This window comes from Neltuma alba, unplaced genomic scaffold (genome assembly GCF_004799145.2).
Source record: "Neltuma alba isolate B1F8T4 unplaced genomic scaffold, ASM479914v2 tig00013207_pilon, whole genome shotgun sequence".
In the NCBI taxonomy this organism is placed as follows: Eukaryota; Viridiplantae; Streptophyta; class Magnoliopsida; order Fabales; family Fabaceae; genus Neltuma; species Neltuma alba.
Window position 1 is genome coordinate 347,953 of NW_021637512.1, and position 27,968 is coordinate 375,920.

Sequence of the window (27,968 nt, forward strand, 5' to 3'; positions counted from 1 at the left end):
ATTATAATAATATTTTTATTTAATTTTAAATCCCAATCATTAGAAGATAATCTAATAATGAAGAAATTAAATGGAGAGAAAATAAAAAGAGAAGTTAGTGACGACATTCTCCTCCCAATTAATCATTAATCATATATACATACGCGCGCGCGCGTATATGCCTGTATTCCCTGTACTTCCCGTTGACGTTGGGTGGGAGCAGGGCTGATAGACTCGATTTCCGGTGCTTTGGTCCTTCTAACGGCTACTACTCGTCGCTTTCTATCCCCGGACATTCCTATTACTTTTCCACCTCTACCAAATCCCATTATATTCCTCCGCCGCCACCTCCACGGCGGATTCCGCCCGTCTCCTCCCCAAGATCGTCACAGGAGATGCTGGCTACATCTTCGAAGATGTTCCTCACTTATCTTGTTACATTCCGCATCACCTCTCTGTATCACCCTCTCTCTGTCTCTTTCCCCCTGCATTCACCAGAATTATCAATATTTTAATGATATATATACTTACATACATATATATACATATGCATTTATACACTTGATGAACGTATACTGATTATATTGTTCTTGCTTGTCGATCTTCTTTGCAGACTTATCCTGACCCGTTACAAGACATTCCTTCTTACTTAAGGCCCTGTTTGGATGTCCTTCCAAACTATGGTTTGGGGAAGAAACTAGCTAAACAGGAGTAGAAAATGTGAAACCACGGTTTGGGGTTAAACCATGGTTTTGAACCCCAAAACTATGGTTTCGGCAGAAGTGGTTTAAAGTTGCTTCTGGCTCAAATTTTCCAGATATTAGTGTGGGCCCAACAGCATATAACAAAGCAGCCCCCATAATTGATGCCTCACTCTTCATTCCACACTCGGTTCTTCACTATTTAATCTTATAATTTATAAATATATATACACATATTAATTATTTATTAGTTATATTATCTTATATATTATTAATTATGTTAGTAAAAATTATTTTATTAACAATTTTATTTCTTCAAATCAAAATATATTATAAAATATATCCCTTATATAATTATAATATTAATTTATGTCATTTTTAGTAATTGCACATATAAAAAGGGCTTCTGGTAACAACTATTCAAACTCTCACTTCTCAGAATCACTTTTTCATAAAATCTATTATCTCTAGAATCTATTTTTCAGAAACTATTCTCCAAACCATAGTTTGGTTTTATTTAAACACACCCTTAGAATAGTCAGAGAGGGCTTCACTTACGGCGCGCTGGACTAGTCAGAAGGTTTGCTAACAAGTCAGATAATAATAATAATATTATTATTGAATGGTTTAAATTTAACTTAAAATTGTAAGAATAATAAGTAAAATTTAAAGGGACACACAGGGACAAAGTTGTGGAATATTTGGGAGGTATGTTTTCAATCAAAGGAGAGATAAATAATACTACCTCCGGTCCTTAATATAAGACTCTATTTGATTTTTATTTTGGTCCTAAATATAAGATCCCAATCCATTTTATCTCTCATATTTATACTTTTTTTTTTCAAAGTAGCCCTTCTAACAATGATAATTTTAGTCAATACACTTGATTAGCAATGATATTTTAGGGAAAACAACACTTATTTAGGACAAATAACTAACTCAATTTACTTTCTTAATCTTCTCAAATTAGTCAACTGGTTCTTATAATTAGGATTGAAAGTAGTACTACATCGAGTTTAAGTCTATAAATGAAATCTCATAATTAAAATAGGAGGTAGCATGATGTTTTTGTGGTGACATGTGGAGGCCTGTGCATGGGGCCACGACGTCGTCGGAATGGAAGATGGATGCTCCATGACTCGTTAATAATATGAACTTCTCAAGCGTTACTGTTCTAAATTGTTTTTTTTAATTAATTTTTTCTGGGAAAATGAAAGGGGGATACAGAGGATTTTACATCACTGGGACCTCAGAAAGGGGCTGCTCTTATATTTGAGGTAATAATAATATATTACTTAATTTATTTTGAAATAAACATGTTGATGTTATATAGGTTGTATAGAGTCGGAGATATTGTTCATGGTTTATTATATATATGATGTTTAAGCTTCAATTAGCATTTATAACGAATTTGTTATTGTATGCAAAATTAAATATACATTTTATATAATAGTTTTTTAAATCATTATTTATATTTTATAATTAACATTTGGTACACATTTACTTCTTATTTATAAAATTATATGTTTCTTATTTATTCTGCATGGCAACATGCAAATCCCAGAACTCAGTCTACTAACTTGTAAATTCTTTTTGCAACAACAAAATACTTGTGAATCCTTTTCTTTTCTTTTCTTTTTTTGTTTTGGGAAAAGTCTCATTTTTTATTTGCATTTTGAAGCAAATATGACAACAGAGTTGGAGAAAGATAATAAAACGAAAGAAAAATGTTAGTAATAGAGGGTAAAGTTGAACTGTAATTAAAAGACCGTTGAATAAGGGCTTCCATTTATCTTGATGCTAAATCTGGTTTCAAACATTAACTCTGCCAGTAAATTTTCATTTTCGCCAAAAGTCCCAAAAAGTAATAACTATTTGATTATATTTTGCTTCCCTAATGATTACGTTTTTCAATTCATCTTCTTTCTTATTTGTCTTTCTCTGGTGCACCCAATCTTCTTCGCCATTAATCATCCCAGCTAAACAACACAAAATTAAAGGCTTTTGCAGGCAAAGTCAATTTTTTCTGTTGAGGAAGAAGCAAACATGTAATCAAAACTGATGCAAAACAAAATATCAAAAGCCTGAAATATTCAATTCAACCGTTGAATCAGGCCAAGCAATATATGATCGATGGCAATTCCACAAGGTAAAGCTCCTTATCTTTTTTTTTTTTTTTTCTCTCCTGAATATAAGCTGAAACAGAATAATTTGAAATGACAAGGTTTTAGGATATTTATCCACCACGATCGAGTTTTTGAATAATTTGAAATGAGTTTTGGTATAATTTCACGACTTTTTAGTTTTATTATTGATTGTTGATATACACATTGACATTATGGATTATGTTCTTTTTCTGGGTGCAGAATCAATGACATGGTAGATTTTTGTGAACCCTAGCTTCCTCAATTTGTAGTTTCTGGGTTTGATGATATAAAACAAGTTTAATCTGCTCAGGGATCATTGGGCATAAGCAAGCAATGTGTCTGGGTGTTGTCCTCATGGAGTAAGAGACTGATGATGAAAGGAAAACATGAGAATTTTCTGAGGCTTGAAGATTCTTAAAAATGATGATGAGAGAGAGCAGAGATGTAAAGCCTATTCTATTGAAAGTAGGGTTCGCTCTAACTCTTTCTATAGCTGGATATCTCATCTCTCGCATCAGAATCAGAAGAATCAACAATCCGTCTGAAAGTAGGATTCACTCAGACCAACCTTCAGGTTTATATATCTATCTATGCATCATTGCTTTTATTCCTTTTACTGTTCTAATAGGAAATTGAGTGAAATCTCTATTCTTAGTAACATTATGTCTGCGCAATGCATTTCCCAGGTTATGAAAGTGATGTTAGTTCAAATAAAACTCAACTCAAACATGATCTTCCTTCCATAAAGCTAGTATCTAGATCAAGTTCTTGCAACAGTTTTTCAGATGCACATTTTCTGGATACGGTAAGTTCCAATGAGAAATCTGAATCACTTAATTCAAAATTTATTCTGAACTAGCATTATTAATTAAGAGAATCCTCAGTCTTACGATTAACTAAAATAGGGGAATCACATTACCTTAATTTCAGGAAGAATCGTTCATCAAGGAGGTGATCATCAGTAATACGACACCTAGGTCGAAATTAGAATCTCCTCCTAAAGCATATGTAACTCCAGAAAAGGATGACTATGATCAAGAGATGAAGAATCTCAAGAACATTATCAGAATGCTTCAAGAGAGAGAAACGAGTCTCGAGGTTCAATTGCTCGATTACTATGATCTTAGAGAGAAAGAAACGGCAGTAATGGAGCTTCAAAACCGTTTGGCGATAAGCAATATGGAGGCGAAAATGTTGGATCTGAAGGTAGAGAATCTGATGTCTGAGAATCGAAGGCTAGAAGCACAAATGGCGGATCATGCGAAACTTGTGGCAGAGCTTGAGTGTTCGAAAGCGAAAGCGAAGCTACTGAAGAAAAGAATTAAGCATGAAGCTGAAGAGAACAGGGAGTTGATACGGAACCTTCAACAAAAAACTATAAAATTGCAAGAAGATCACAGAGATGCTGGTAGTGATGAAGACTTACAGAAAAAGCTGCAGAAGTTGAAGGATTTAGAGACTGAAGCAGAGGAATTGAGGGAGTCGAATTTTAGATTGCAGATAGAGAATTCAGAATTGGCTCAAAGATTGGATTCTACTCAGATCCTTGCAAATGCTTTTCTTGAAGATCCAGAGGTAAACTAATTACCGGCCATCTAATCCAATCTGCTTTCTTTCTTCCTTTGGGGCGAACGAACCAAATATGGTTTCTTCGTGCACGTCTCTTTCTCTGTATATTTATACACTACAAACAAAATTGTTTAATGTAACCTCGCATCTAGTTTGATATATAAATTACACTACTAAGTTACAAGAGCTAGTTGGTTGTATAAATTACACTACTAAGTACAAACTAGATTTTATACTTAGGACGGATTAATATTTAATATTATTGATTGTTTGATGCAACAGAATATGCTAATTCAATATCTTTTGTTTAGAAAATGTTTGAATAGAAACCAAACTATAATTTTAAAAGTGCTTTTACGGTATACGAAGTAAATATGTAAAGAAATCTATTTCGTTTTACGAAAAAGTGCTTTTCAAAAGCACTTTTTTATCTTGCTAAACACCGCTTTAGTGTGTCATCTCTTTTGTTTTGAAAATCTTATTATCTTATAAAAAGTTTTAGGAATATTGATAAAAATGAAACTTAAATTGAGAATTACACTTATAAATTTTAATTTAATTCTTATATATTAAAAATTTGTAATTAAATTCTTATAATTGATGAAACCTTATTTTGTTATAATCGTATAAATTTTTAATAAATTTTATTATTGTAATTATATATTGTTTTAATTTCTGCATGCAAAGATATAAGTAATGAGGCGTAATTAACTGTAAATTAAAAAAATTTAACAAAAATGATATCGATGGATAATTATTGTTGTTATACTGTTGGATGATTAATATAAATAATATATATTTACTCTACTCAACTCAACAAAAATGTAATACTCTACTGTTGTTATATGTATAATTATTTTCTATTTTATTTTAAAAATTTAAAAATTAATTATCTCGGTTGCTACGCGTGCACTTGCATACTCCTTCTGATGGATACAAATTTACATTGTACGTGTGGACTTGGATGCAGAAAGATGCTCTCAAGGAAGAGACCGAACGTCTGAAACGAGAGAACGAGAACTTGACGAAGGAGATTGAGCAGCTTCAAGCAGATCGATGTTCAGAAGTTGAAGAATTGGTCTATCTTCGATGGGTTAATGCTTGCTTGCGATATGAGCTCAGAAATTATCAGCCGCCACCTGGGAAAACTGTTGCAAGGGACCTCAGCAAAAGTTTAAGCCCTACCTCTGAGAAGAAAGCGAAACAGCTCATACTTGAATATGCAAAATCTGAAGGAACAATGGACTTTGATTCGCCTTCAGATCAATGGTCATCTTCTCAGGCTTCTTCTCTTACAGACGCTGATGATTGCTCTCCTTTTGGAAACTCATCATCATCTGTTCCCAGAATCCAAACTTCAAACAAGAACAAGTTTTTTCACAAACTTAGAAGACTGATCAAAGGCAAAGATAGCCAGCACCATCATGTTCAGCTTTCACCTGGGGAAAAATGTGGGTCTCAAAAAAGCAATTCCCCACAGTTCTGTTCAAGCGGATCCACTGGGAATGACACGTGCCGAAGGAATGAACTTGACAGTACTCCATGTAGGATATACAGAAGTTCCTCTGATTTCCACAGGTTGGCGATTCTAAAGGAAGAAGAAGACAGCACAAATTCAGATACAGTAAATATAGAGAAAACTCCCTTAATGAAATATGCAGAGGCTTTAAAAGACTCCGGCACATCTTCCAATGCCAAACGTGGCTTTGGAAGAAGATCAGCATCATATAGTTCATTTTGACTTAGCAGCTACTTGTAAGTTATAGTAGTTTTTTTTTTTCCTTCAGCTGTAGGTATTTTAAATTAGTAGACGAAGTGAGTGCCACTGTACTTTGCTACTTCTAGAATTTAGGATCTGTTCCAACAGTAATTGTTTTGTGAACAAATAATGCACTTTCACATGTATAGCAAGCATTCATCGATGCAAATTTGGTAAAGAGTGTCACAATGTAGTTACCTTCTGGTGGGCAACACTTGCTTTGTGTTTAATAGTTCCTAAATTTTTTGCCCAAAATACTCATTGTTGTGAGGCAATATTGTACTTTTGAAGCCAATGAAGATCACGATTACAAGAAACCGACGGTGAGAGAAGATTTTAAAATAAAGAAAATAGAGATGGTATGGGAAGGAAAGAAGGGGAGATGCACGTGGCATTGCGGTGATACTATTATCCACCGTGTTGACTGCACAAACATTTACATTGCACATATGCATAATGCATGCATGCATACATAGATGCATACATGCATATATATATATCTGTTTTCTGGTGCTTTTTCTTTATACATATTGATTCCCCTGTTCATAATAATATCAGGACGTTAATCAGACTAGACTTTTTTAAAGGTTCTCTGCAGGCTATCATCATCACAAGGAACATTCTTGCCTACTATCTTGCCTCTGGACCAGAGGCAGCTTCAAGATCAACAACATGGGTGTCGAATGAGCTGTTTGATTTAAGAATTCTTCCATCTGTACCCCACCTTTGTTTACGAGCTGCTTCCATTTCTAAGCTTTCTTTTAATTCTGGGACAACATAATTCATTGATGGTCTTTCACTAGCGGTTGGAGACACACAAGATATTGCTACTTCCACAGCCTTCCACATAGAACCAAAATCAAAATCTCCCTGCAACCTTGAATCCACAATTTGTTGCAGATCTCCTCTTTTCACAAAAGGGGTAACCCAATTCACAATGTGAGTGTTCTCTTGACCTTTTATTATTGCTCGTTGCCCTGTAACAAGCTCTAGAAGCACAATGCCAAAGCTATAAACATCACTTTTCTCAGTAAGCCTGTTGGCTGAGTAGTATCTGCATAAGAAAACTCATTCGGGTCATGTCTGTAATCTTGAAATTACATATTGTAGTCTAAAAACATCAAAAGGTGAGGATATGGGATGTTAAAGCAAAACAGAAAAAGCCCAATACAAGCCCATTATTAATAGAAGACAGCCCAAGATGATATCAAGTTTACTCTCACACATATCTACACTGTACATTTATCTGAAGTATTTTACACGTGTAATGATCCTGTACATTCTAGGGTTCTGTTCTCCTCTGTGCAAAGTAATGCAATACATCTTGGGCTGTGAGCCAACTTAACAGAAAACAGTCTATTTTCTTTTGCTTGGGAAAGTGATGTTCATCGTTTCCTAAACGCTTTAACTTCTCGACTCTGAGGTATTTGTTCTGATACGTTCTATACTGTACCAAACCAATTAACCAAGTGAATAACATAAACGGGAGAGGATACATTGAGTAGAAACATGTCATCAACATACCATGTATTAATTTTCTCTCATAGAAGCAATTTATTTATATTGTCAAAAGAAGCGGGGTGTCTGTATGCATGTAACATGCAGAAACTGTTCAAGGCAAGTTCAACTAAAAAATTTCTGATTTTTTGAGTCCGGCTAAATAAAAAGCACTGTTATCTGTGTATTACAAATAACTTACTCTGGGTCCAGGTATCCGAATGTCCCAATGACTTCTGTCGACATATGGCTTTGGCTTTCAGTTGAAAAGGACTTTGAGAACCCAAAATCTGCAACTTTTGCTTGCATTTTCTCATTCAGCAAAATGTTTGATGTCTTTATGTCCCTGTGAACTAGAGGAGGCTTGCAGCCATGATGCAAATACTCAAGTCCTAAACATATAGCTACCAATGTTAATTACCTTCCAGTCACATGAAAATGAAGAATACAGTATGTAGTCAGTCTCACGGCTTACCTTGAGCGGCGTCGACTGCTATCTGAATCCTGTTTTTCCAACTTGATAATTCTTTCATTGAACCTATATTCATCAGACAGTCACAGAAATATGGTGAAATTCTCATTTGGTCCAAGATTAAGTAATTATGCTTATGAATCCCCTCTATAAATTAATATGATGTACCTGAAAGACACTTCTCTAAGTTCCCATGAGCCATGAACTCGTATATGATTGCAGTGTGTCCGCCTTCATTACAATATCCAAGAAAGGAAGCCAAGTTTCTATGATGAAGTCGCATTAAGAGTTCTGCCTGCAAATACCGCAAAATATCATGTAAGTGATTTGGTTCTAAGAAGTTAATTAAGAAACAAAATGAACTGAATTAGCTGGGGAGAGAAAAGCATGCCTCTGTCTGAAACTGCTTACAGCTTCCTGGTGATGAGAGCAGTTTGACAGCAACTTGCGTGTCATCAGATAAGGAGCCATGATAAACAGCTCCAGATCCTCCTTTTCCAATCATTTTCTCGAAGTTATTGGTGATATCTACTATGTGGGAGTATGTGAATCTTGCATTGCTTGACTTCAGCACAACTTCCTCATTCGATGTCACCAGCTGATTTGCTGTTAAACGAATTGATTAGTTTTCATGATTAGCATAATTTGACATGCATTATAATTGAAAACGTTTATATTTTTTTCCAAAATCATTTGGATTCATGCACAAGTTATTATTTACAATATTGCAGCTTAAAGTTCATAATACTCCCAATCTATCTGGGGAGGTAAACAAAGATCAATTTGCAGACCTGGTTTTTTGCTGGATTTCCTTCTCCAAATAATGCTGACTACAATAGCCAGTGCAATTAAAAAGACTACTGATGAAAGAATGGCTATGACTGCATGCAGTGGAAAAGAACTCTTATCCTCTTTGCACGGAGCTTTCAGACAAAGGTCAGGATTCCCATCCACACTGTGATTATATCGGATTTTCTCAGGTTATTGAAGAAGGAAATCGATTAAGTAATTAAAGATGCATGAAAAAACAAGGTCCTCAGCTGTCCTTTCCTTGAGAGGTATTATTGTCAAGTTTATGATACTAAATGAAGACAAACCTCAACAGAAGTGACCCATTATCTGATCTTTCCCTGAGAGCTGATGGAATTTCACCAGAGAGCCTGTTTCCTGATAAATTTCTGCAAAAAGATATATGTCAGACGGTCCTTGGGACTTCCAAGTGAGTTATAGCGGCAACTAGAATCTCCAACAACTTACAGAGTCTTCAAGTGTTGCAAATGGATGAAAAAATCAGGAAGTGACCCAGTTAAACTATTATTTGATAAATCCCTGAAACACATGCACGTTTTAGTTGGAGTTAACATTATAGTATATAACAGGCAACAGTTGCTTGAGGAATCTGTGGTATTCATAATGGAAGGTGCAGAAATAGTGCTTGTATTAAATATTTGATTGAATTCATGGTTCTGTTAAATTCAAACTCACAAATATTCTAAAGATTTCAGCATGGAAAATGATTGACTTATTGTTCCTGACAAGTTGCTGGAGGGTAGATTTCTGCATGCAGTTCACATAATTTTGTCAACATAATGAATACACCACTATGGTAAACTTTAGTTTGAATATAAATATAACAAGGCTTACAATTCAATTATTCTTGGTGCATCATATCCATTGTAACTGCAGTTAAGTCCATCCCAGGGATAGTACCTGGGTGCACAAGGATCTCCTTGCCACGACTTAATAGTGTAGGCTTGTTTGATGTCCATGATAGCATTAACTGAAATTTTCACAAGCATTTGATGCCAAACTAAGAAATTCTCTAACTTTTCGAAGAATACTTATTAAAAGACCAAGATCCCATTTTGATCCCTCCAAGATGGCCTCATAAATGGTGCAGTTAGTACTAAAAATAAATAATGTTTCTGACTATAGGTATCAGTTTTAGTACCTGCAAGAGTGAACTGGAGCCAATTGATAATAGAATCATGTTTATAAGACCAAATTGAGGTTTGAACCTAAAAAAGAAAGAGCAAGGATTTGTCAAGAAAGTGAGAAACAACTAACCATCTTCTTGGTCTGTAGGTTCCTGATATGAATCTTTCTCAAAGTAAATCTCCATTGCATTGAGAATGGGAGGAAGGGTGGAATTTTCTTTCTTGTTCAAAGAGAGCCGAAGGTTGGGCCCTGTGATGGGCTGTGGATTATGAATTGTGGTCGGGTCTAAGTAATTAAGGACTACAAGATCTTCAGACTCATCCAACAATTTTCCATTCAATGTAATGCTGAATTCTCTGTGTTCATTTTCACGGAGCTCCTTAATCTCAGCAAAGTGCATATAAACATAGAACTTTGAAATAGAATCACCAGTTTCAAACTGAACTTCCAGGGGTTCGCCACCATTACTTGGTGTTACAGCAGTTCTCATTACTGTTGACGGTAGCCGATATGTATTTTTCAGGGAATCAATGGTCAGGTTAGTACTCAATGGCTCACAATGAGGTAAATTGTAAGGATACCAAATTCTATCATAGGCATCTTCTTTAAACCTGGATGAGGTCAAGCAAGAAGCATGTTAAATGCCAGTTTTACCAAGCCACATACAAGTAATAGAAGTTTGACACAAGCGTAACTTCATTTCAAAAACATTTCAAGTAAAACTTTTGTTATATTATCATAATAAAAATTATTTTAAGATTTTACTAAACAAGGCGAGAAATCCTCCATGATTGGTGAAAACTTTGAACTTGAGCTGAAACATAGACAAAGCACATCCTCACCTATCTTATGCTGAAATTTTAATTGTATGATAGAGATCAGAGGCAACAAAGATACATTTATATTATGTCAAGGACTATATTATCATAATATTTCCAAAACTAAACATCTATGCAGGTGCTTTGTGAGCAACATACTGATCATATAGTTCTCATAGACTTGTCTGATGGGAAACTTACCTCACTATTTCATTGGTTGTTGAACCAAAGTCAAGACGTTTACATAGAGCTAAGGTTCGAGATTTGTTAGTATAAACGGAATTGTGAAGATGCCTCATCTGCAATGCTGATATAAAAGGAGTTCCTTCATCAGTGTTCAGTAAGCAAACATGTACAACATCCATAGGTGGCACATGTAAAATCTCCTTTATTACAATATGGGAGGCATTGTCGAATGTCACAGTGTCCCACAAATTAACTCCAATATAAAGCTCAAACTTGGGCGGCTGATTCAGAGCATCATAGTTGCCATACATGAAAGAAGCTCTCAACAAGTAAACAGTATTTCTACCTTCTGGATGTTTTAGAGTGTAACAATTCCTCTTACCCTCAGGAAAGCTTCTTACATTTCTAAGTATTCTTTCAAGATTTTCAGAAATGAACTCAATTGATATCACCCGGTTTTCTCCAGTGTCAATGAACTTTGAATCTGTAGTGTAGAGTATCTGAGTTTTTCGATCAGTATAGTCATTCTCATCAATTAGGCCACAGTCAATGTCAATAGAACCTGAAATCATCCACACAAGTTAGCATCAGAACAATTTGTTTATACTGAAAGAAAGTCCACAATATTTGTGTGTGGACTTTCATGCAAGTTCAGAGCAGTAGGTAAAAGAAAGTACTCACCACCCACATCATCTAATTTCCTTCTGGCCTGTTGGTGATGTGCAGAGTTCTTCTCTTTAGCCAGAACTATGGATTTCCCATTAACTTCCTGAATTGCAAATACTGATGCAGAGACAAACCATAACAAAGAGAGCCAAGCCCAGTTGCATCTGAGTTCCCCAGCCATATACTCTCAGTTAGAATGCACTAGTTGGTATAATAAGATACTATTGAACTTGCCTATGCTTTGTAATAAGAAGAAGAATCATGAATATTAACTTTTAAAAAGGCAACATATATATGAAGCAATTTGTACGAGTTATTCTGGCTAACTGGTAAAAAACATTACTTTTCAACAGAATATCTGTGTAGTCCCTGGGTACCTCATTTACTTTTCCACATATATACACTTCAATTAGTACCTCTTCCCCCCCTCCCCCGGCCGGGGCAGCCTTTAATTAGCACCTCTTGGACCGTGTTAATGGTAAAGTTTTCTCTCCTTCTGTCTCTCTCTCTCTCTCTCTCTGTGGGTTTTTTTTTTTGGGTGGAGGGAAGAAATTTTAATCTCAAATGTCTTGTTAGTAGATAAGTCAAAATAATTTATCTTCTGACCATTTATAGTTAACTTCAAGAAATATAACTTCAATGCAGTTATTTAAACTGTCATATAAAAAGTTATACTTCTGTGATAATCTCAAATACTTAATTCACAGGACAACTGTTTAGGCCTGAAGTGTGGAAAATGCAAGCTAAAACAATTAAAGAAAGTTAGTTAAACATATTTTCAGCATTAATTTTTTAATTATACATGAAAACTGCAAGTACAAATGGTTTTCCAACTTAAATAAATAGCTGTCACAGTTGAGGACCCCATCACACTCTTGGGAGATTGAAAGAAAAAGAACTCTGAATGATCAACTTATTTTTGGTTGGTGAAGAATGTATTTAAGTCATTGTGGGAATTTTCAGTCTTGATCATTTTCGTTAATGCTATGGTGTTTACATCAATTATAGTAAATGCAGCTTTGTCTTCAGCCTATCATATTTATGAGTCATGACATTGGCACTAGACTTAATGTGAGTGGTCAATATTGAAAGGTCATTTTTGGCCACTGGCTTTTTGACATGTAAGTAAACCTAAGCTATCTATTGACAAGATTACCTCCTTGTTGACTCAATCAAATGGAAAATTTAAAATTTCTTTGAAAGACTGGTGAGCTGAGAAATTCTTTGGGGCATTTCTTCTATTGGTTGTGTACAACTGTTAATAAACCCTACCATAAACAACATTGATTTTAGCAAGTTTAATTGATTATTTATACAGTTTATGTTTGTATATTGCATGTATGCGGGAATTTTCTGCCAAAAATAAATAAATGAAGCCAATTAGATGTCGAGTTTACTTCAAGTTGGGAGTTTTAATTGAGTTTTGTTTCTCATTTTGTTTGATCATTGAAATTTGCTAGTCAATATACAGTTCCTTAGGAAAATGCAAATTAAAACAATTAAAGAAAGTTAGTTAAAAATAGTTTCAGCATTAATGTTTGAATTATACATGAAAACTGCAAGTACTAATGGTTTTCCAACTTAGATAAATAACTGTCACAGCTGAGGATCCCATTACACTGCTAAGAGTTTGAAAGAAAAAGAACTCTGAATGATCAGCTTATTTTTGGTTGGTTAAGAATGTATTTAAGTCATTGTGGGAATTTTCAGTCTTGATCATTTTAGTTAGTGCTGTGGTGTTAACATAATTGTAGTAAATGCAGCTTTGTCTTCAGCCTATCATATTTATGAGTCATGACATTGGCATTAGACTTAATGTGAGTGGTCAATATTGAAAGGTCATTTTTAGCCACTGGCTTTTTGACATGTAAGTAAACCTAAGCTATCTATTGACAAGATTACCTCCTTGTTGACTCAATCAAATGGAAAATTTAAAATTTCTTTGAAATATTGGTGAGCTGAGAAATTCTTTGGGGCATTTCTTCTATTAGTTGTGTACAACTGTTAATGGACCCTGCCATAAACACATTGATTTTAGCAAGTTTAATTGATTATTTATACAGTTTGTGTTCGTATATTCCATGTATGCGGGAATTTTCTGCCAAAAATAAATAAATGAAGCCAATTAGATGTCGAGTTTACCTCAAGTTGGGAGTTTTAATTGAGTTTTCTTTCTCATTTTGTTTGATCATTGAAATTTGCTAGTCAATGTACTGTTCATCAGGAAAATACAAACTAAAACAATTAAAGAAAGTTACTTAAACATAGTTTCAGCATTAATTTTTAAATTTTACATGAAAACTGTAAGTACTAATGGTTTTCCAACTTAAATAAATAGTTGTCACAGCTGAGGACCCCATTACACTCCTAGGGGATTGAAAGAAAAAGAACTCTGAATGATCAACTTATTTTTGGTTGGTTAAGAATGTATTTAAGTCATTGTGGGAATTTTCAGTCTTGATCATTTTAGTTAATGCTGTGGTGTTTACATCAATTGTAGTAAATGCAGCTTTGTCTTCAGCCTATCATATTCATGAGTCATGACATTGGCACTAGACTTAATGCGAGTGGTCAATATTGAAAGGTCATTTTTGGCCACTGGCTTATTAACATATAAGTAAACCTAATCAATAGATCGCTAAGATTACCTCCTTGTTGACTCAATCAAATGGAAAATTTAAAATTTCTTTGAAAGATTGGTGAGCTGAGAAATTCTTTGGGATATTTCTTCTATTAGTTGTGTACAACTGTTAATAGACCCTACCATAAACAATTTTTAGCAAGTTTAATTGATTATTTATACAGTTTGTGTTCCTATATTGCATGTATGCGGGAGTTTTCTGCCAAAAATAAATAAATGAAGCCAATTAGATGTCAGAGTTCACTTCAAGTTGGAAGTTTTAATTGATTTTTGTTTCTCATTTTGTTTGATCATTGAAATTTGCTAGTCAATGTACTGTTCGTCAGGAATACTTGGAGTGGGCTTTCAGAGTGAAGCCTAATTTGCCTATAGCTGGAAGAAGAGTGTGGGTCAGAAGGTGGTATTGCATTTTTCAGGCCCAAAAAAGAGAAGATGGTATTGCGTCAGATTCACATTTCATTTGGGCCTTCGGAGTGTACTAATTTATTAATGCTTATCACGCTACATTGAAGAAAGATTTATTAACTTTTGTTACAGATCTTGTTTAGTAAATTTTAGTTGCCACGTTTACTTTCAAGTCCAATGAATTCAAAATCAAGTGAGCCAACTCACTCACTTGTCTGCCTCTTCCATCCTTGTACCTTACAGTCACTTCTATATATGTATGCGTGTGTGTGACTATTTGACTCAGTTAAATTTAGGCATTGTCTGGTCTAATTGGGAATAACTCTCCTAAATGCATGGACTCAAACGTAAGAATTAAAACTTCATGTTTAAGTGGGCAAAACCGTTTTCATTAAAACCAACATCAGTGAGTTAGTTGAGCTCTCTACTCATTGGCAAAGAATGTTTCTTGAAAAATCTTATCGTGCTCAATAGGATTAAAAAAAACTAAAAATTATTGATATACCTGCAAAAAAAAATATATATATAACACATCAAAATAAACCAAAACTTGGGACTGCTTCAATTTTTATTTTAAAACGAATGTGAAATTAGAAAACTACCTAACACAAGTGATATTTGTTTGTTGAAGCGTTCTACTCAAGAATGGGGCCCAACCCCGCAGGAACCAAACCCTAGTGTCCAAATTGCATATTTTGACACGGAATATGAAAACTTTTAGCTGTCATGAAACATTGAGAATGAGAAATAAGAATAAGAATTGAGATTAAAAAAAAATATATTAGAAAATATTTAATATGAAGAATTATTTGTTATTTAGAATTTGGCAAATTCATGTAAATAGGATTGAGGTATGCAAAGCGGTATTTTCCAATCCCAGCAGCATGGGTTTATCCAGTTCTAAGTAACAAGCAATCTCTCATATCAAATACTTTTTTAATAGATTTTTTAATTCAATCTAATTCTTTCTGTTTATTCTCAATGCTTCATACCAAATAGGATCGAAAGTTAAAAATTTCCAAAAAAAAAAAAAAGCAGCAACACGGCAAAACTTAGCATTACGGGGTCTCAAATTTTAGTCCTTGTGAACGCAAAACACACATTTAGGCGGACTAATCTTATTTAGGGCTGATGACGCGTGGTCTAATAACATCCAATATTGTATTAAAAAGGGAAGGAAGAAAGAAGGGAAAATTAGAGAAAAGGACAAAAAAAAAGATATTTATCGGGGAGGATCTTAAAAAGTGTAATTATTTAGGAGGACCAAATACTAAAATACAATTTTTAATTAAAAATTGTATTTTAGTATTTGGTCCTCCTAAATAATTACACTTTTTAACATCCTCCCCAATAAATATGGCTTCTGTATTTCCTCCTCCCCAATTTTTCCAAAAAAGAAATTAGATTTCTATTGTTCAGGGTTCGTTGAACTTCAACGCTGAATATTCACATAAATGTGTATGTATTTTTTCATCATTGTTCGCAAATTGCCAAATTGTTTCAATGATAGCACCGCCCGCCGTGTTTGGATGGCAACCCAACTTGAACTTGTCTTCTTGAGGAATGTATAACTACATCATCAGAGAATGAAGTAAAACCAACTTGATTACTTATTTCTTAATTATAGTTATTATTATTATATACATATATAGTCTCATTTGTACATTAGTTTGATCAGTCTGCAGGCTGTGAAGCATTGCTCAAATTTTTAACCTTAACCCAATTTTTTCATGAACAGAAAGGTATTCTTATGTGTAAGAGAATTTTTATTCTTATTTTACCTTCCTTCACATGTGAAACATCTTTTTTATATTTATGAAGTTTACTTTTACATTTTATTTTATAGATAAATTATCTTTGTATTTATCAAATAACTGAGCCTGGTGATAGGGACAGGGGATTTATCATCCTTTAACTAAGGCACAAGTTTAAATCTTTAAAAAAAAAGTACATTAAAAAATTATTTCATCTGGTACTAAGGAAGTATTTAGCTGTTACTAAAAGTACTTTTTAAAAATATTTTTCTAACAAATTGAGATAAACTGTTTCATATATTTATTTCTTATATCGTAAAGTCACCTTTAAAATCATAGTTTGGTTTCCATCCAAACGCTACCTACTAATAATAGCCAAATTTAACATGAAAATTAATATTGAAAAAAAAAACAGGAATGGAACTCCTGCTTATATCTAATTAAAAACTTAAAGATACATTTTATTAATACATCACATACAGATAGCAGATTTCAGAGAGGATGGTTACAACAAATTAGCGGCACAACATATTCTACTTCTAGGCTCTACGGCTAAAACACAAGTTAATGCTGCTGCTACTTAAAATAGATTATTCCATGATCTACTCCATGGATACTCTTAACTAGTTTGTCTCTTCTTCCTCAGATCTCCATTGTTTCACCACTTGAGTTTTGCAGGGAAGTACTGTACCAGAAAAAAATGATGCATTAGTAATTAAAAAAAAAGGGATTTTAGAAGGAAAAGGAATACATATAAGAAGTATTAAAATTGGGATATTAATTAATTACCTTCTCAATAAGAGAGAGATAGTATGGTTTAACCTTCTCAACGTCTATTCTGACTTTGCTCTTACTGTACAGATCATATTTACTGCAAAAGAAAGTAGAAGAGTTAGAAACACATGTAAAAACTAATCATTATAGAGTTTAACTGATAAATCATTTTTGTTAGTTCTTACTTGAAAATATGGAGCCATTTCAGATTCTCAACATCTTCATCGTTCATTAAGTGCTTATATGCTCCTGCTCTGTGTAATGCTGTAAAAAGAGAAGGAAAAGAACTTTGTAAGTGAGAAAAAATTAAAGTTGGATTTGGATCGCATGTGGTTTATTAGGGTTAAAATGATCTTATTTTTTCTGAGTTGGACTTACCATAGAATGAATGGTATCTTATGATAAACAGAGCAGCTGAAGGCAGAGTAGTTTTGTTCTCCTTTGCCACCTGGGGAAGAAAAATGCCCAAAAGTTTGTAATTACTTCATAATTTATGAATAAGACCTATGATTCTATTCATTTGAGGAAAAAAATTACCAGATACATATAATCATCATGTCCCCAAGACATCATCACATTGTTGAGTCCACATTTCTCTGAGTAGATTCCATATTTAGTGTTGTAAGCATAATTGTCATAGTCTGGATTTTCCCTGAAGTACTGGAATAATGGGTAAGCAAGATGGGTTAGATTCTCAAAAGACTCTGTTTTTTAAATAATTAGAGAGCTCTGAACTGAGTAATTACCTGATGATGGACAATGGAACTGTCAAATCTGCATCCAACTGGGAATGTGTCACCTGGAGGAGGATTAAAGAGAGAGCTCATATTATAAGTTTGAGAAAAGTAAAAAGAAGAAGAAGTAATAACCCTCAAAAACTAGTTGTTTGAATACCATACCTACAACAGCCCACTGAGGAAGCCCTCCAAAGCTAGGAAGTAAAAGCACTTTCCCAAGATCTGCAACCAATCAACAGTAAATCATACTGCTAATAATGGCTTAAGAAGCTTTAGTTTTTGAAAAGAAATCTTGACTAAAAACTTTAAACTATATGTGTTACCATGAACAAGGCCAGTTAAGTGAAGCCAATCTTCATTGGGATAGTCCCTTCTAATGGCTTCAGCAGTTTGAAGCAAGTGTTCAATCTGAGGCTCATCCAAGTCAGGATCACTCTCATCAACCACATCATTCAGCAGTTCACAGCATTCCCATATGCTCATCTCTACTCTGTTCAGTTTCCCATACTCCTCCCTCATCCTCTTCACCTGTTCCCATTTTTCCACTTTGATTATTTTCTCAGAAATGTAACATAATATGCTGGTCTCATACTCTCTCTCCAACAAAATAAATAATAGAAAATACGAGTCTTACAAAATTATAGGTCTGGTAAGTGTGGTTTTTCCTGTAGAAGTTCTGAACTCCTTCTTGTCTCTCACTCTCAGCATCATAGTCCCTAGATCGATCAACCATGGCTTTGGTCAGATTATTCTAACTGTGTTCTTATCTCTTTTGAAGCCAAATTCCTAATTGCTTTATCTTGCCTTATATCATCTTGACTTGTATCATCATCAGTTTTTTTTTTTTTTTTGGTCTGAGCAATCAAAATCTAATGTTTAAATTTCATCAATTTCGAAATAATTATATAGATTATGAAAGTTGATCAAATAATCCAAATGTAAGCTACAGTAAAATTAATAATATTTAACTAAAATATACGATTTCCACCTATAGTAAAATAATAGAAAAATTAATAATACTTTAATAAAATTTCAAAAACAACAATATTTTTAAAACGAGGGTTTTAGATTTTTGAGGCGATTTGGATTTCTCTGTTTAGCTTCTTACTGGCTCAACTTATCTCGGTCAAATTTAAATATACCTGTTCTTGGAAAATGGAAAAATATGTTATAATTAAAGCTGATTATGAAACGGATCGTGCTTGTCTATTTTTTTTTTAATTTATATATACTCATAGAGTTTTTTTAAAATTTTTATCTTCCTTTTAATGTCATAATATTATAAGCTATATTTAAAGAGAGATATTATTAGAAACAAAATATTAATTAAAATAAAAATTCAGGATTTAGATCGTTTTTGTTGGGGTGTTCAATTAACAGGGGGCACAAATTAAGTCAAGATGAGAAATAAGAGCAGTCTCTGCTGTTGAACATATTTTAAGGGTTTAAACTATTAATTATTAATTATTTTTTAAAATTGATAATTAAAAGTTACTTATGTTTTATTACCCCCCGGCACATGTGACTTTTATTTTAGTTATAATTATAAGATCTAATCATTTTGTCTCTCGTATTATCTATTATCAAAAATATAATAAAGATATTTAAAAAAAACAACACATATTTATTATAAATAACTAAATTAATTTTTTTTAAATTTATTTAAATTAGTCCATTAGTTTTTATATTAAATCAAGAAGTAGAATTATTTAATCAAATGTGTGAGTGGCCAGAAGAAGGGAAAATGTCAAGTTAAATGGAAAGGATTCAACCAAAGAGAGTTGAAAATAATGAAGTGTGCAAATGAGAAAGGAACCTAAATGTATGGCCAAATGAGTTTCTCTGTGGAACCACAAATCCCACTTCTTTCTCATTTATGGATGCCTTCTTTTGCTCTGCTTCGATTCCTGCCATTTTCCGGGAAAATTTCACATTTCAAAATCATCGCCGCCTGATCGGCTACTTTTTTTTCAAAGAACACGAAAATAGACATTTTACGCAGTAAATCGATGCGTTAAACCGGAAATTCTTGAAACGAATATCCAGTCGATCGCAATCAAGGGAAAAATCCAGAAACAGAACGATCTGCAATTATACAGAACATAAATTTTCGAAACGCAAGGAAAACGATTCAGAAGATGAAACGAAGAAATAAAAAGAGAAGATTCGATGAAAAAAATTACCAAGCAGATCGGCATGATCAATGAGAATAGTCATCTTGAGAGAGAGAGAGAGAGAAAACGGCGATAAAAGCGAAGCAGGAAGAAGAAGAAGAGAGAAAAAAGACGATGAAGTAAATGCTTTGGTTGGATATGGATGAGAAAGATCGTCGCTATTTATAATCGGCCGGAAGTCCTTCCCTGAGATTTGGAAGTTCCCGAGTCCTTACCTGAAAATCTCACAAACTTTCCTCCTTTAAAAAAAATCACAACACGAAGCTCCGTATCTAAATTATGTTTTATTACCGTTTTGCTCCCCGCAATATTTTGGATCTCACGACAAGTCCAAAGGAACTACGGATTCAGAGTTTGGCATCTCTTCCGTTTTCGTTTTTTCTTTTTAAAAAAAATCTCTCTCTCTCTCTCTCTCTCTCCTCATTATATATATGAGAGCTAAACGGGTATAAATTTATTTAAAAATTCTTAAATTTGTGGGACACAAGGCAATCTGTAAATTTTATTTTTTTCAATAAAATAAAAATTAAGTAGACTATTCTCATAAATATCATGCAAATTCTTAAAAATAAAGTAGAGTGTGATTATACATAAAGCTTAATATTTCAACATGTCAAGTATAGGTGTCTTTCACATGAAAGTTTGTTCAAGGTACTAAATATCGACGCTTCTTGTGAAGATTGTAACTTTGATTCTTCTCCTTATTAGCAATCTATTCATTGAATAAATATGCCAATTTAATCATGATTTTATTTATCAAGTACATCTAATATCCTGATCTTTTCTAACTATGCAATTTTAGCTATAATCAGTTTTTTTGTTGTAATTTCACTAATGATCTTTTAGTGCAATTGTACTCATGATCTTCAGTCACACCAAAAAAAATAATAAGTAAAATCATACCACTAAAGAGATATTATATGTTGGAAGTACCTGAAAAATAATATTAAAAGGTAAATTTGCATATTTATCCTAACCCTTTAGAATCGAGAAAAAAAGGCACAATCAGAAAATTCTAACTTGAAAAAAAGTTTTCTCTTATCTTTTTCTATGTTTGGGCAAAAAAATGTATATACCTAACGCACTATACCTATATCATATTCATTTTCTATTGTAGATGCAAAAGACAGACATGTCATCCCCTGACTTAAACAATAGTAATAATGATTCGAATTTTATGAACAAAAATCATATTAAAAATTTCTTTAGATTGGGCTAGATTCTATTCCAGAACTTAGAAATAGTAAATATCAAGTAAATGTATATAAAAAAGAAAAATATTAAATATCCATCAGTGAAAGTAAAGTAATTTTATCTAATGTTATAACTTAGAGGGAATATAATTATAAATCATCAGGAATAAAAATAGAAAAAACATGTGAGAATTTATTGGGTAATATGATTTACAATATTTAAGCTGAAATTCAGGCTGATATGTGGGGCCGGGGGGAACTCATTCTTTATCATGTCTGAGTCAGCATTGCGTTGGATCGTCATAATATCCCGGATTTGTGGGGCCCAGTGACGTGGCATCGAGTCAAAGCTGGTTCCCACACGTGTTGTTATTACAAGGCCCTTGATATTTTTGCGAGAACCGTGAAGGTGGTAAATCGACCCAGCCATTGCCGTCGGACACGTGTCGCGATCCCTAATCAGCGCGTGTGATCTCATGCGCCAGATCTTTACACGTACGATGGATAAGCGTAACAGGTTTCTATTTGTACGACTTTTGACTTTGATCTCCTAAAATTTAGAGGCTTATATTATTCGCACGCAGATACCATGCTTTTTGGTTTCCTGACAAAAGAGGATACCCATACACCATAGTTTTCTTTTAAGGATAAAAAATATTGTTAATATTTAATTTAATATTAAGCTTAATTTTAAATTAAAAAGTATTTGGATAGAAATCAAATTAATTTTAAAAGTATTTTTACGGTTTACAAAGTAAATATGTAAAAAAAAATTTTTTTTTTGAAAAAGTACTTTTTAGAAGTATTTTTAAAAGTTGCCAAACACTCCTAATTCATATGTTAAGAATCAAAATATTTATTAATATTAATGCTTCAAACATGATATTGCTTCAAACAAATAATATGGTAGATCCACGTAGTTAATATAATGTAATGCGATAAAATTTGTTATGCTTCAAATAAAAAAAATTTTGGGAAGGAGTACCCACATTTAATGTTCGAGATTATTTTCAATAAAAGGATACTTATATCTAGGGAAAAAAAAGTAAGACGATTTATTTATTGATAAGAAATGGAGTTGGTTATATAAAAAAAAAATGTAGTCGGTTTTTTTACACAATTTAAGTATCTGGGATCACTTGTTAGGTACGACCATTGTCGGAGCTTAAACGAGATAATTCTTCAGGAAAAAAAAAAAAAAGTTTTCATAACACACCAATCAACGAAGAAATTAGTTCTTTAAAAAAATTGTAATAATATGTCTTGCCAAATTGTAGTACTATATTTTATATTGACTTAAATTTTCATTTAGAGATACTTTTATAAGTTTAAATTTATAAATTTATAGTATGTGAAGAATATTAGAGTAAGAACTGAGACTGTGATGCTCCTCCGTATTTATACGCTAGGAACACAAATTAATTAATTCTTTCGGAGCATATATAGTCCAAACAGACATGAATCAAACGCGTACTTTATAGAACTATATATATATATATATATATATATATAGACGTTAATTAATGAGTGATTGCGTTGTGATTATATGGTTCATAAATTATAAATATATTTAAAAATGGAAGATAAAAGTTGAGAAAGAAGTGGCTAATAATGCTTGGCGTAGAAACAAGTTGACATGAGAAAATAGGAGGAAAGTGAAATGAAAGAAAACAAGTGGATTAGGGATTTGATAGAGAAAGGGAGAGCAGTTTGCAGATGTTGAGTCTCTTTCAGCAAGCTGGATGCCTCGGCAAATTGGATGCATTATATCTTTGTCCCCTTCCCTTCCCCCACGCCTGCACCGCCAAACTATGTACCATCACACTGTTTCCGTTAGGCAAAATTGGGCATCTAGTGGTTTAACTTCACAGAAGCCAACAAGTTTAGATCTAGCAGAATGAGCTGGTTTTTTTACAATGTGATGAACCAAAATTTAAATTCTTTTTAGAAGAGGTGTTCATATTTAGTGTTCAACATTACCTCCAATATGATTGCCTGTTTTTATTTTTTAATTATAAAGTGTTTTTTAGTCTTTTGATTTTCATGCTATTAACGGTATAAAATGCGGAAATTAACATTTTAGATGTTGACTAAATACTTTTAAACCTTTATTTTCAAAATAACACGTTTGTTAGAAAAACCCTTGTTTGAAATTAACTGTGTTAGGTAAAATGACTACTTGTTGTTCAGTTTTTTTTTTTTTTTTTAATGGCCAATGAAGATGCACCTACTTGATTGGCTCACATTTTCACAAAATGGGCGTAAGATTGTGTGAGAGATAAATCCTGGGAATAGGGAGTGATTAGGGGCAACGACTAGTGACCAAAAGGCAGCCTCAAGAGCCAAAGATAACATATAAATATACAGAGTGCCTCTGCTTTTAATAGATAATGACAACCACTGGCATGTTTGGCCTTTTAAAATTCACACAAACTTTGGATCAGTTTGTGTTTTTCAATTTCGACCCTTCATTATTAAATGTTAGCTGCGTCGTGAGGAGAACAGAAATAAAAAAATATCTTTGAATCTATATAAGTATTTTATTTGTGTGAGGGTGAGGGAATCTGAATCATGGGGACAAAATTGTTTCACATACCAAACCTACTGATTGCCTTCACCCAGCCAGAAGGAAAAGACAAATCATATTTGAATATTATATTGAAAAGCAGCCTTTGCTTTGCAGCTTCAAAAGGTACAATAAAAATCAAAATCCAGCTGCCTCCACCGATCTTTATTCACCAGTCTTTGCTTTGAGATCTCTGATTTTTCATGCTGCCTTCTGGCTCACAGCTTATCAATTATCATCCCCTCTCTATCTCTCACTCAGCACTTCAATGTAATGCCACTTTTTGACTCTTCATGTGAATAATCTTGGACAACGTGATTTCATACGGTAAACCAAAAACAAAAAAGTCCATTTGATCCCCAAAAAAAAAATCTCTGCAAATTTGCATCACATAGGATACCTTTTAGCCGCAGTAGCTTACTCATAACTTTTTCCCTGGTTTAATCTTCCAATTTCCACATTCCATTTGGCACCCAATGCCTAAATAACCTTGAAACGACCCTGCAACTTTATCAGTCAATCGAGATCAACCATAGTTCCAAATGTCAAAATGCTAAGGCGACCATTTTTCCATGAAAATGATATAATTTTTACAAACTTGGTCTTTCATGATTGGTTTGACACTTTATCCAGAACTCAAGATTGATTCTGGTTATACTATCAATTATGCACTTTCAGATGCCGAAGTATATTATCAAATTACAGTGAGCCTAGCTGATAATATCCACACCGGACCAGAACATCATCTGTTATCTAACATGAGTTACACCCCCCCCCCCCAAAAAAAAAAAAAAAGAGAGGGCTGCATGAAGCTCATCGTGTTCTAGCAAGGGAGACCACAGGCCACCGGTTAATAACAACGGCCTTTTCTTAGCGGGAAAATCTCCATAGTAATTGCAGTTTCTCTCTTTTATATCAAACTTTGATCCTCTTTGCAGGTCCTTGATCAATTATAGGATCAATAAGAGGAGCTTGAGACTCTCCTGCTTCTTGACCTTCCGGTGCTTTCTCAGTTTCCCCAGTTGGAGGCGGAGTGTAGCCTTCAGGAAATGGTGGCGGAGGTGGAGCTGGAGGCAGCTGGAATGGACAATTAATAATACTCAAGTCATAGCAATATAAAAGTGAATACAAACCAAAATTTTGTGTTTCAGATTAAAAGTGAGATATAACATTTATGGACCAATTCAGAACAATGAAACTTGTACTCAATGGAAATTTAAACGAAAACCATCTTTGACATATTCACAACAGTTCAATAGCGATATTGCCAACAGGACAAAGGCTAACAGAAGATGACCAGCACGTTCATTTCAAATTATTTCACGACTTGATTTTATAGATACTAAGAACATGATTTTTTTCCCCTTAAACCTTTTCCTTTTGTTTTCTGTATTTTTCCCTTTAAAAGCAGATAATTCCAATCGCTAAACAAGTGTTTGATAGGGAGGGAAGCATGGAAAACCTGCATCGTTTCAACATACCTTACGCTGTAGGGATGCAAGAATGTGATCCACCCGCATAACTTCCTTTATGTTAATTGTCTCTTTATCAGCCTTCGCTTCTGGCACTGCAGGCTCATTTTCAGAATCAACTGAAGCAGAAAAACGAAACAGAGTTCAATTAACATTCCTATTAAGTAAATGGTTAGACATGGGAAAGCAGAACACTAGTGTTGGGGTAATAAGAAAGGCATAGATAACTAGATGGCAAAGTAACACTAGCTGCATTTCCTTGTGTACTTGCAATAACATAGTTGCAGATGGCTTAAACGTTACATTCAGAATCTAACAATGCTAAACCTAGTAATTTATAGACAAATATCTCAACAGCTCAAACTCGTTGAAAGCTTATTCTCTTTAGAAAGACAGAAGCTAGAGAGTGAGAGGGTAAAATGGCACTGCGATACTCATTGTCAGAACAAATTAAGACAGTTGAATGGAGCACATCATAGCGAGTAACAGTCCTATGTTAACCCCCACCCCCCCTTTAAAAAAGGCCCACAAAACCCTGCTTACCATATCCTATCTTCTCCAATTTCGATGCAGCTGTACTAAAAGCCTTCTGTATATGATATAGTGCCCTTCCCTGCAAGATCAATCACAGCCAGGAATGAACAGAACCTTGTCTCTCAGAATTTGTTTTAACAAAAAAGAGAAAAGGATAGCACACAGCACTGAATTCATTGGACAAAGCATAATTGAAATATTGTTGCTGTCATCTCATGAACAATTTCCAGTGGTTAGACATTCAGATTGATAACCTAATAGGCTGCTACTGCTTTTATATGAAGGAACAGAAGTCAAACAGTTTCAGGACTAACAAAGGAAATTTGCTATTTTCACAATCACCGAAATCCATTTTTGTTGCAAATAAGTAATCAAATGACAAGGTCATTTCTAATTCTAATAATCAAATCAAACAATAATATAAAATATGAATTTACAATTCGAGCAGCAAAAACATTGCATAGCTGTGGTGCTTGGTATATTGAACCATCCAAGATGTAATAAGCTAGCATCGGCGTAACTTTCTCAGGGCCATCTCTCTTTTGCTTGCGAATAACAAAAAGGTGCGGTTCCATGACTTCACTAAGCATATACTCTATGCCCGTCATTTTCCTGAAGAGCAAAATAGTCAGAATTACATAACAGTCTCTTGTTCAAACAACCTTATGCAGAGGCTAAATGCCTAAGCGAAACCAACCAAATAATCATAACAAAAACAACTGCATAATTTTGTCCCAAATAAATGAACAATGCACAGCATTCTATGCCATTAGGCAGTGATGTAGGGTGAACAAGGAAACATATGCTTGACACAATTGCATTAGGATTATTGCCAATCTTGTTCAGACTTAACGTATAACATATATCTAACAAGACTTATGGTCACTTATGATTGATTTAGTCTGAACTAAAATTCCCAGAGCATAGATGTCATGTAAAGGAGCATTCTGAATCTTAAAACATCCCAATTGACTTTCAAATCAATATATCCACATTATTAGTTCGAATTTTTATATGCATTCTGTTTAAAATCTTTAAGTGACAGTTCTAAAGCTTTTCCTATTGCCGCCTCCATGAGTGCTATGTGATTTTTTTAATCACCATTCAATCATCAAATATATCATAGTTCCGACTTCAGTCTGTAAATCAGAACACTGATGATCCTAGTGATATTGTATAGCAAGACAAAATGTAAGAACCTCCCAGCCCACAAAAAAATATATTACCCACGCCAAAAAAAAAAAAAAAGGACTGAAGCTTCCAACTTTTATCCTTCCCACATTTCCAGTGCAACTAAACTAACGCAAGAACAATTCCAGGTTCAAGAATGTTATCCTCAACAAAAATAGATTCAAATAAAACTCATTTCCCAACTGGTATCTTAATCACTTCCCAAAACCCTAGCTAATTCAAACACTCAAAACAGTCCGTGCATGAGTGAAGCATGTAGACGGATACACTCATACAATAAAGACTCAGATGATATGTATCTTACGATAATTGAGAGGGATCAAGAGGGTGGATTGAGCGCATACGAAGTTGTTCGTTGTTGCAGGTCCAGTCGTAGAAGGGGGATAAGGCGAAATAATCGAACACTAGGTTGCGATCGAGAGGGTAAGTGTTGAGCCAAAGCTGGTCTCGGAAGCATATTCCTGTCATGTCAGTTCCCGGAGGTTGTGGCGGCGGCGGCGCAGCTCCGTCGAACAATGCGTTTCCCGCCATCGGAGGTGTCGCCATCGCTGGTTCGCGGGATCCACCTGGTTCAGCGCTTCCGAATCACCCCGCTAAGGCAAAGCTGTGTCGTTTTGCGGTCCGGCTTTCCCTTCCTTGATTTAAGTTCTCCATGCCAAAATAATAATAATAATAATAATTTCATAGTTTTTAATAAAATAAATTTAATTTTATAAACAAAATATTTATTACACTTTTTAAAGAGATTATTTAATTGATCTTTTAATATATGTGATATTATAATACAAATTTCTT

The 27,968-nt window shown here is 33.9% G+C and overlaps 4 protein-coding genes across 5 annotated transcripts; 1 reads left to right on the forward strand and 3 right to left on the reverse strand.

Moving 5' to 3' along the window:
• The first annotated feature begins 2,886 nt into the window (after positions 1-2,886).
• On the forward strand, positions 2,887-6,137 carry LOC114735443 (protein CHUP1, chloroplastic-like). Its single transcript, XM_028923139.1, has 4 exons — positions 2,887-3,401; positions 3,514-3,632; positions 3,758-4,402; positions 5,367-6,137. Exons 1-4 carry the CDS (start codon positions 3,248-3,250, stop codon positions 6,135-6,137), a joined length of 1,689 nt encoding a protein of 562 aa, XP_028778972.1. The 5' UTR covers positions 2,887-3,247.
• Positions 6,138-6,737: 600 nt separating this feature from the next.
• LOC114735435 (putative leucine-rich repeat receptor-like protein kinase At2g19210) lies at positions 6,738-11,963 on the reverse strand. Its single transcript, XM_028923132.1, has 13 exons — positions 11,748-11,963; positions 11,082-11,628; positions 10,192-10,673; positions 9,769-9,904; positions 9,610-9,681; positions 9,382-9,453; positions 9,222-9,302; positions 8,916-9,079; positions 8,516-8,730; positions 8,293-8,419; positions 8,128-8,190; positions 7,855-8,044; positions 6,738-7,209 (listed from the first exon to the last, which is right to left on the reverse strand). Exons 1-13 carry the CDS (start codon positions 11,911-11,913, stop codon positions 6,786-6,788), a joined length of 2,739 nt encoding a protein of 912 aa, XP_028778965.1. The 5' UTR covers positions 11,914-11,963; the 3' UTR covers positions 6,738-6,785.
• Positions 11,964-16,946: 4,983 nt separating this feature from the next.
• LOC114735402 (inositol oxygenase 1-like) lies at positions 16,947-20,452 on the reverse strand. The gene is made up of 11 exons (XM_028923088.1): positions 20,227-20,452; positions 19,860-19,950; positions 18,678-18,759; positions 18,367-18,571; positions 18,206-18,265; positions 18,053-18,105; positions 17,844-17,966; positions 17,685-17,754; positions 17,492-17,570; positions 17,322-17,403; positions 16,947-17,217 (listed from the first exon to the last, which is right to left on the reverse strand). The coding sequence occupies exons 1-11, from the start codon at positions 20,258-20,260 to the stop codon at positions 17,191-17,193; spliced, it is 906 nt and encodes a 301-aa protein (XP_028778921.1). The 5' UTR covers positions 20,261-20,452; the 3' UTR covers positions 16,947-17,190.
• Positions 20,453-24,512: 4,060 nt separating this feature from the next.
• LOC114735404 (mediator of RNA polymerase II transcription subunit 6) lies at positions 24,513-27,772 on the reverse strand. 2 transcript variants are annotated; one of them, XM_028923090.1, is made up of 5 exons: positions 27,478-27,772; positions 26,420-26,594; positions 25,992-26,061; positions 25,458-25,567; positions 24,513-25,053 (listed from the first exon to the last, which is right to left on the reverse strand). In XM_028923090.1, the coding sequence occupies exons 1-5, from the start codon at positions 27,717-27,719 to the stop codon at positions 24,892-24,894; spliced, it is 759 nt and encodes a 252-aa protein (XP_028778923.1). In that variant the 5' UTR covers positions 27,720-27,772; the 3' UTR covers positions 24,513-24,891. The 2 variants fall into 2 exon arrangements, with proteins under 2 accessions (XP_028778923.1, XP_028778924.1); XM_028923091.1 differs by having other exon boundaries at positions 27,518-27,704.
• Between the last annotated feature and the right edge of the window lie 196 nt (positions 27,773-27,968).

Bases quoted from the DNA above. Each gene is read 5' to 3' on its own strand.
- LOC114735443 (XM_028923139.1), top strand. From the start codon at position 3,248: ATGATGATGAGAGAGAGCAGAGATGTAAAGCCTATTCTATTGAAAGTA. The intron at 3,402-3,513 runs GTTTATATATCT...TGCATTTCCCAG, and splicing joins TCACTCAGACCAACCTTCAG to GTTATGAAAGTGATGTTAGT. The intron at 3,633-3,757 runs GTAAGTTCCAAT...CCTTAATTTCAG, and splicing joins ATGCACATTTTCTGGATACG to GAAGAATCGTTCATCAAGGA.
- LOC114735402 (XM_028923088.1), bottom strand. From the start codon at position 20,260: ATGACTATTCTCATTGATCATGCCGATCTGCTTG. The intron at 18,760-19,859 runs GTTCCTTTCTCA...TGATCGATCTAG, and splicing joins TCATTTGGCCATACATTTAG to GGACTATGATGCTGAGAGTG. The intron at 17,967-18,052 runs GTAATTACTCAG...CCATTATTCCAG, and splicing joins GTTCCATTGTCCATCATCAG to TACTTCAGGGAAAATCCAGA.
- LOC114735404 (XM_028923090.1), bottom strand. From the start codon at position 27,719: ATGGCGACACCTCCGATGGCGGGAAACGCATTGTTCGACGGAGCTGCG. The intron at 26,595-27,477 runs GTAAGATACATA...TTTGCTCTTCAG, and splicing joins CTTGATCCCTCTCAATTATC to GAAAATGACGGGCATAGAGT. The intron at 25,054-25,457 runs GTATGTTGAAAC...TGTCCATTCCAG, and splicing joins TTGCATCCCTACAGCGTAAG to CTGCCTCCAGCTCCACCTCC.
- LOC114735435 (XM_028923132.1), bottom strand. From the start codon at position 11,913: ATGGCTGGGGAACTCAGATGCAACTGGGCTTGGCTCTCTTTGTTATGG. The intron at 9,303-9,381 runs GTAAGTTGTTGG...ATCTTTTTGCAG, and splicing joins TTGCAACACTTGAAGACTCT to AAATTTATCAGGAAACAGGC. The intron at 9,080-9,221 runs GTTTGTCTTCAT...ATATAATCACAG, and splicing joins AATGGGTCACTTCTGTTGAG to TGTGGATGGGAATCCTGACC.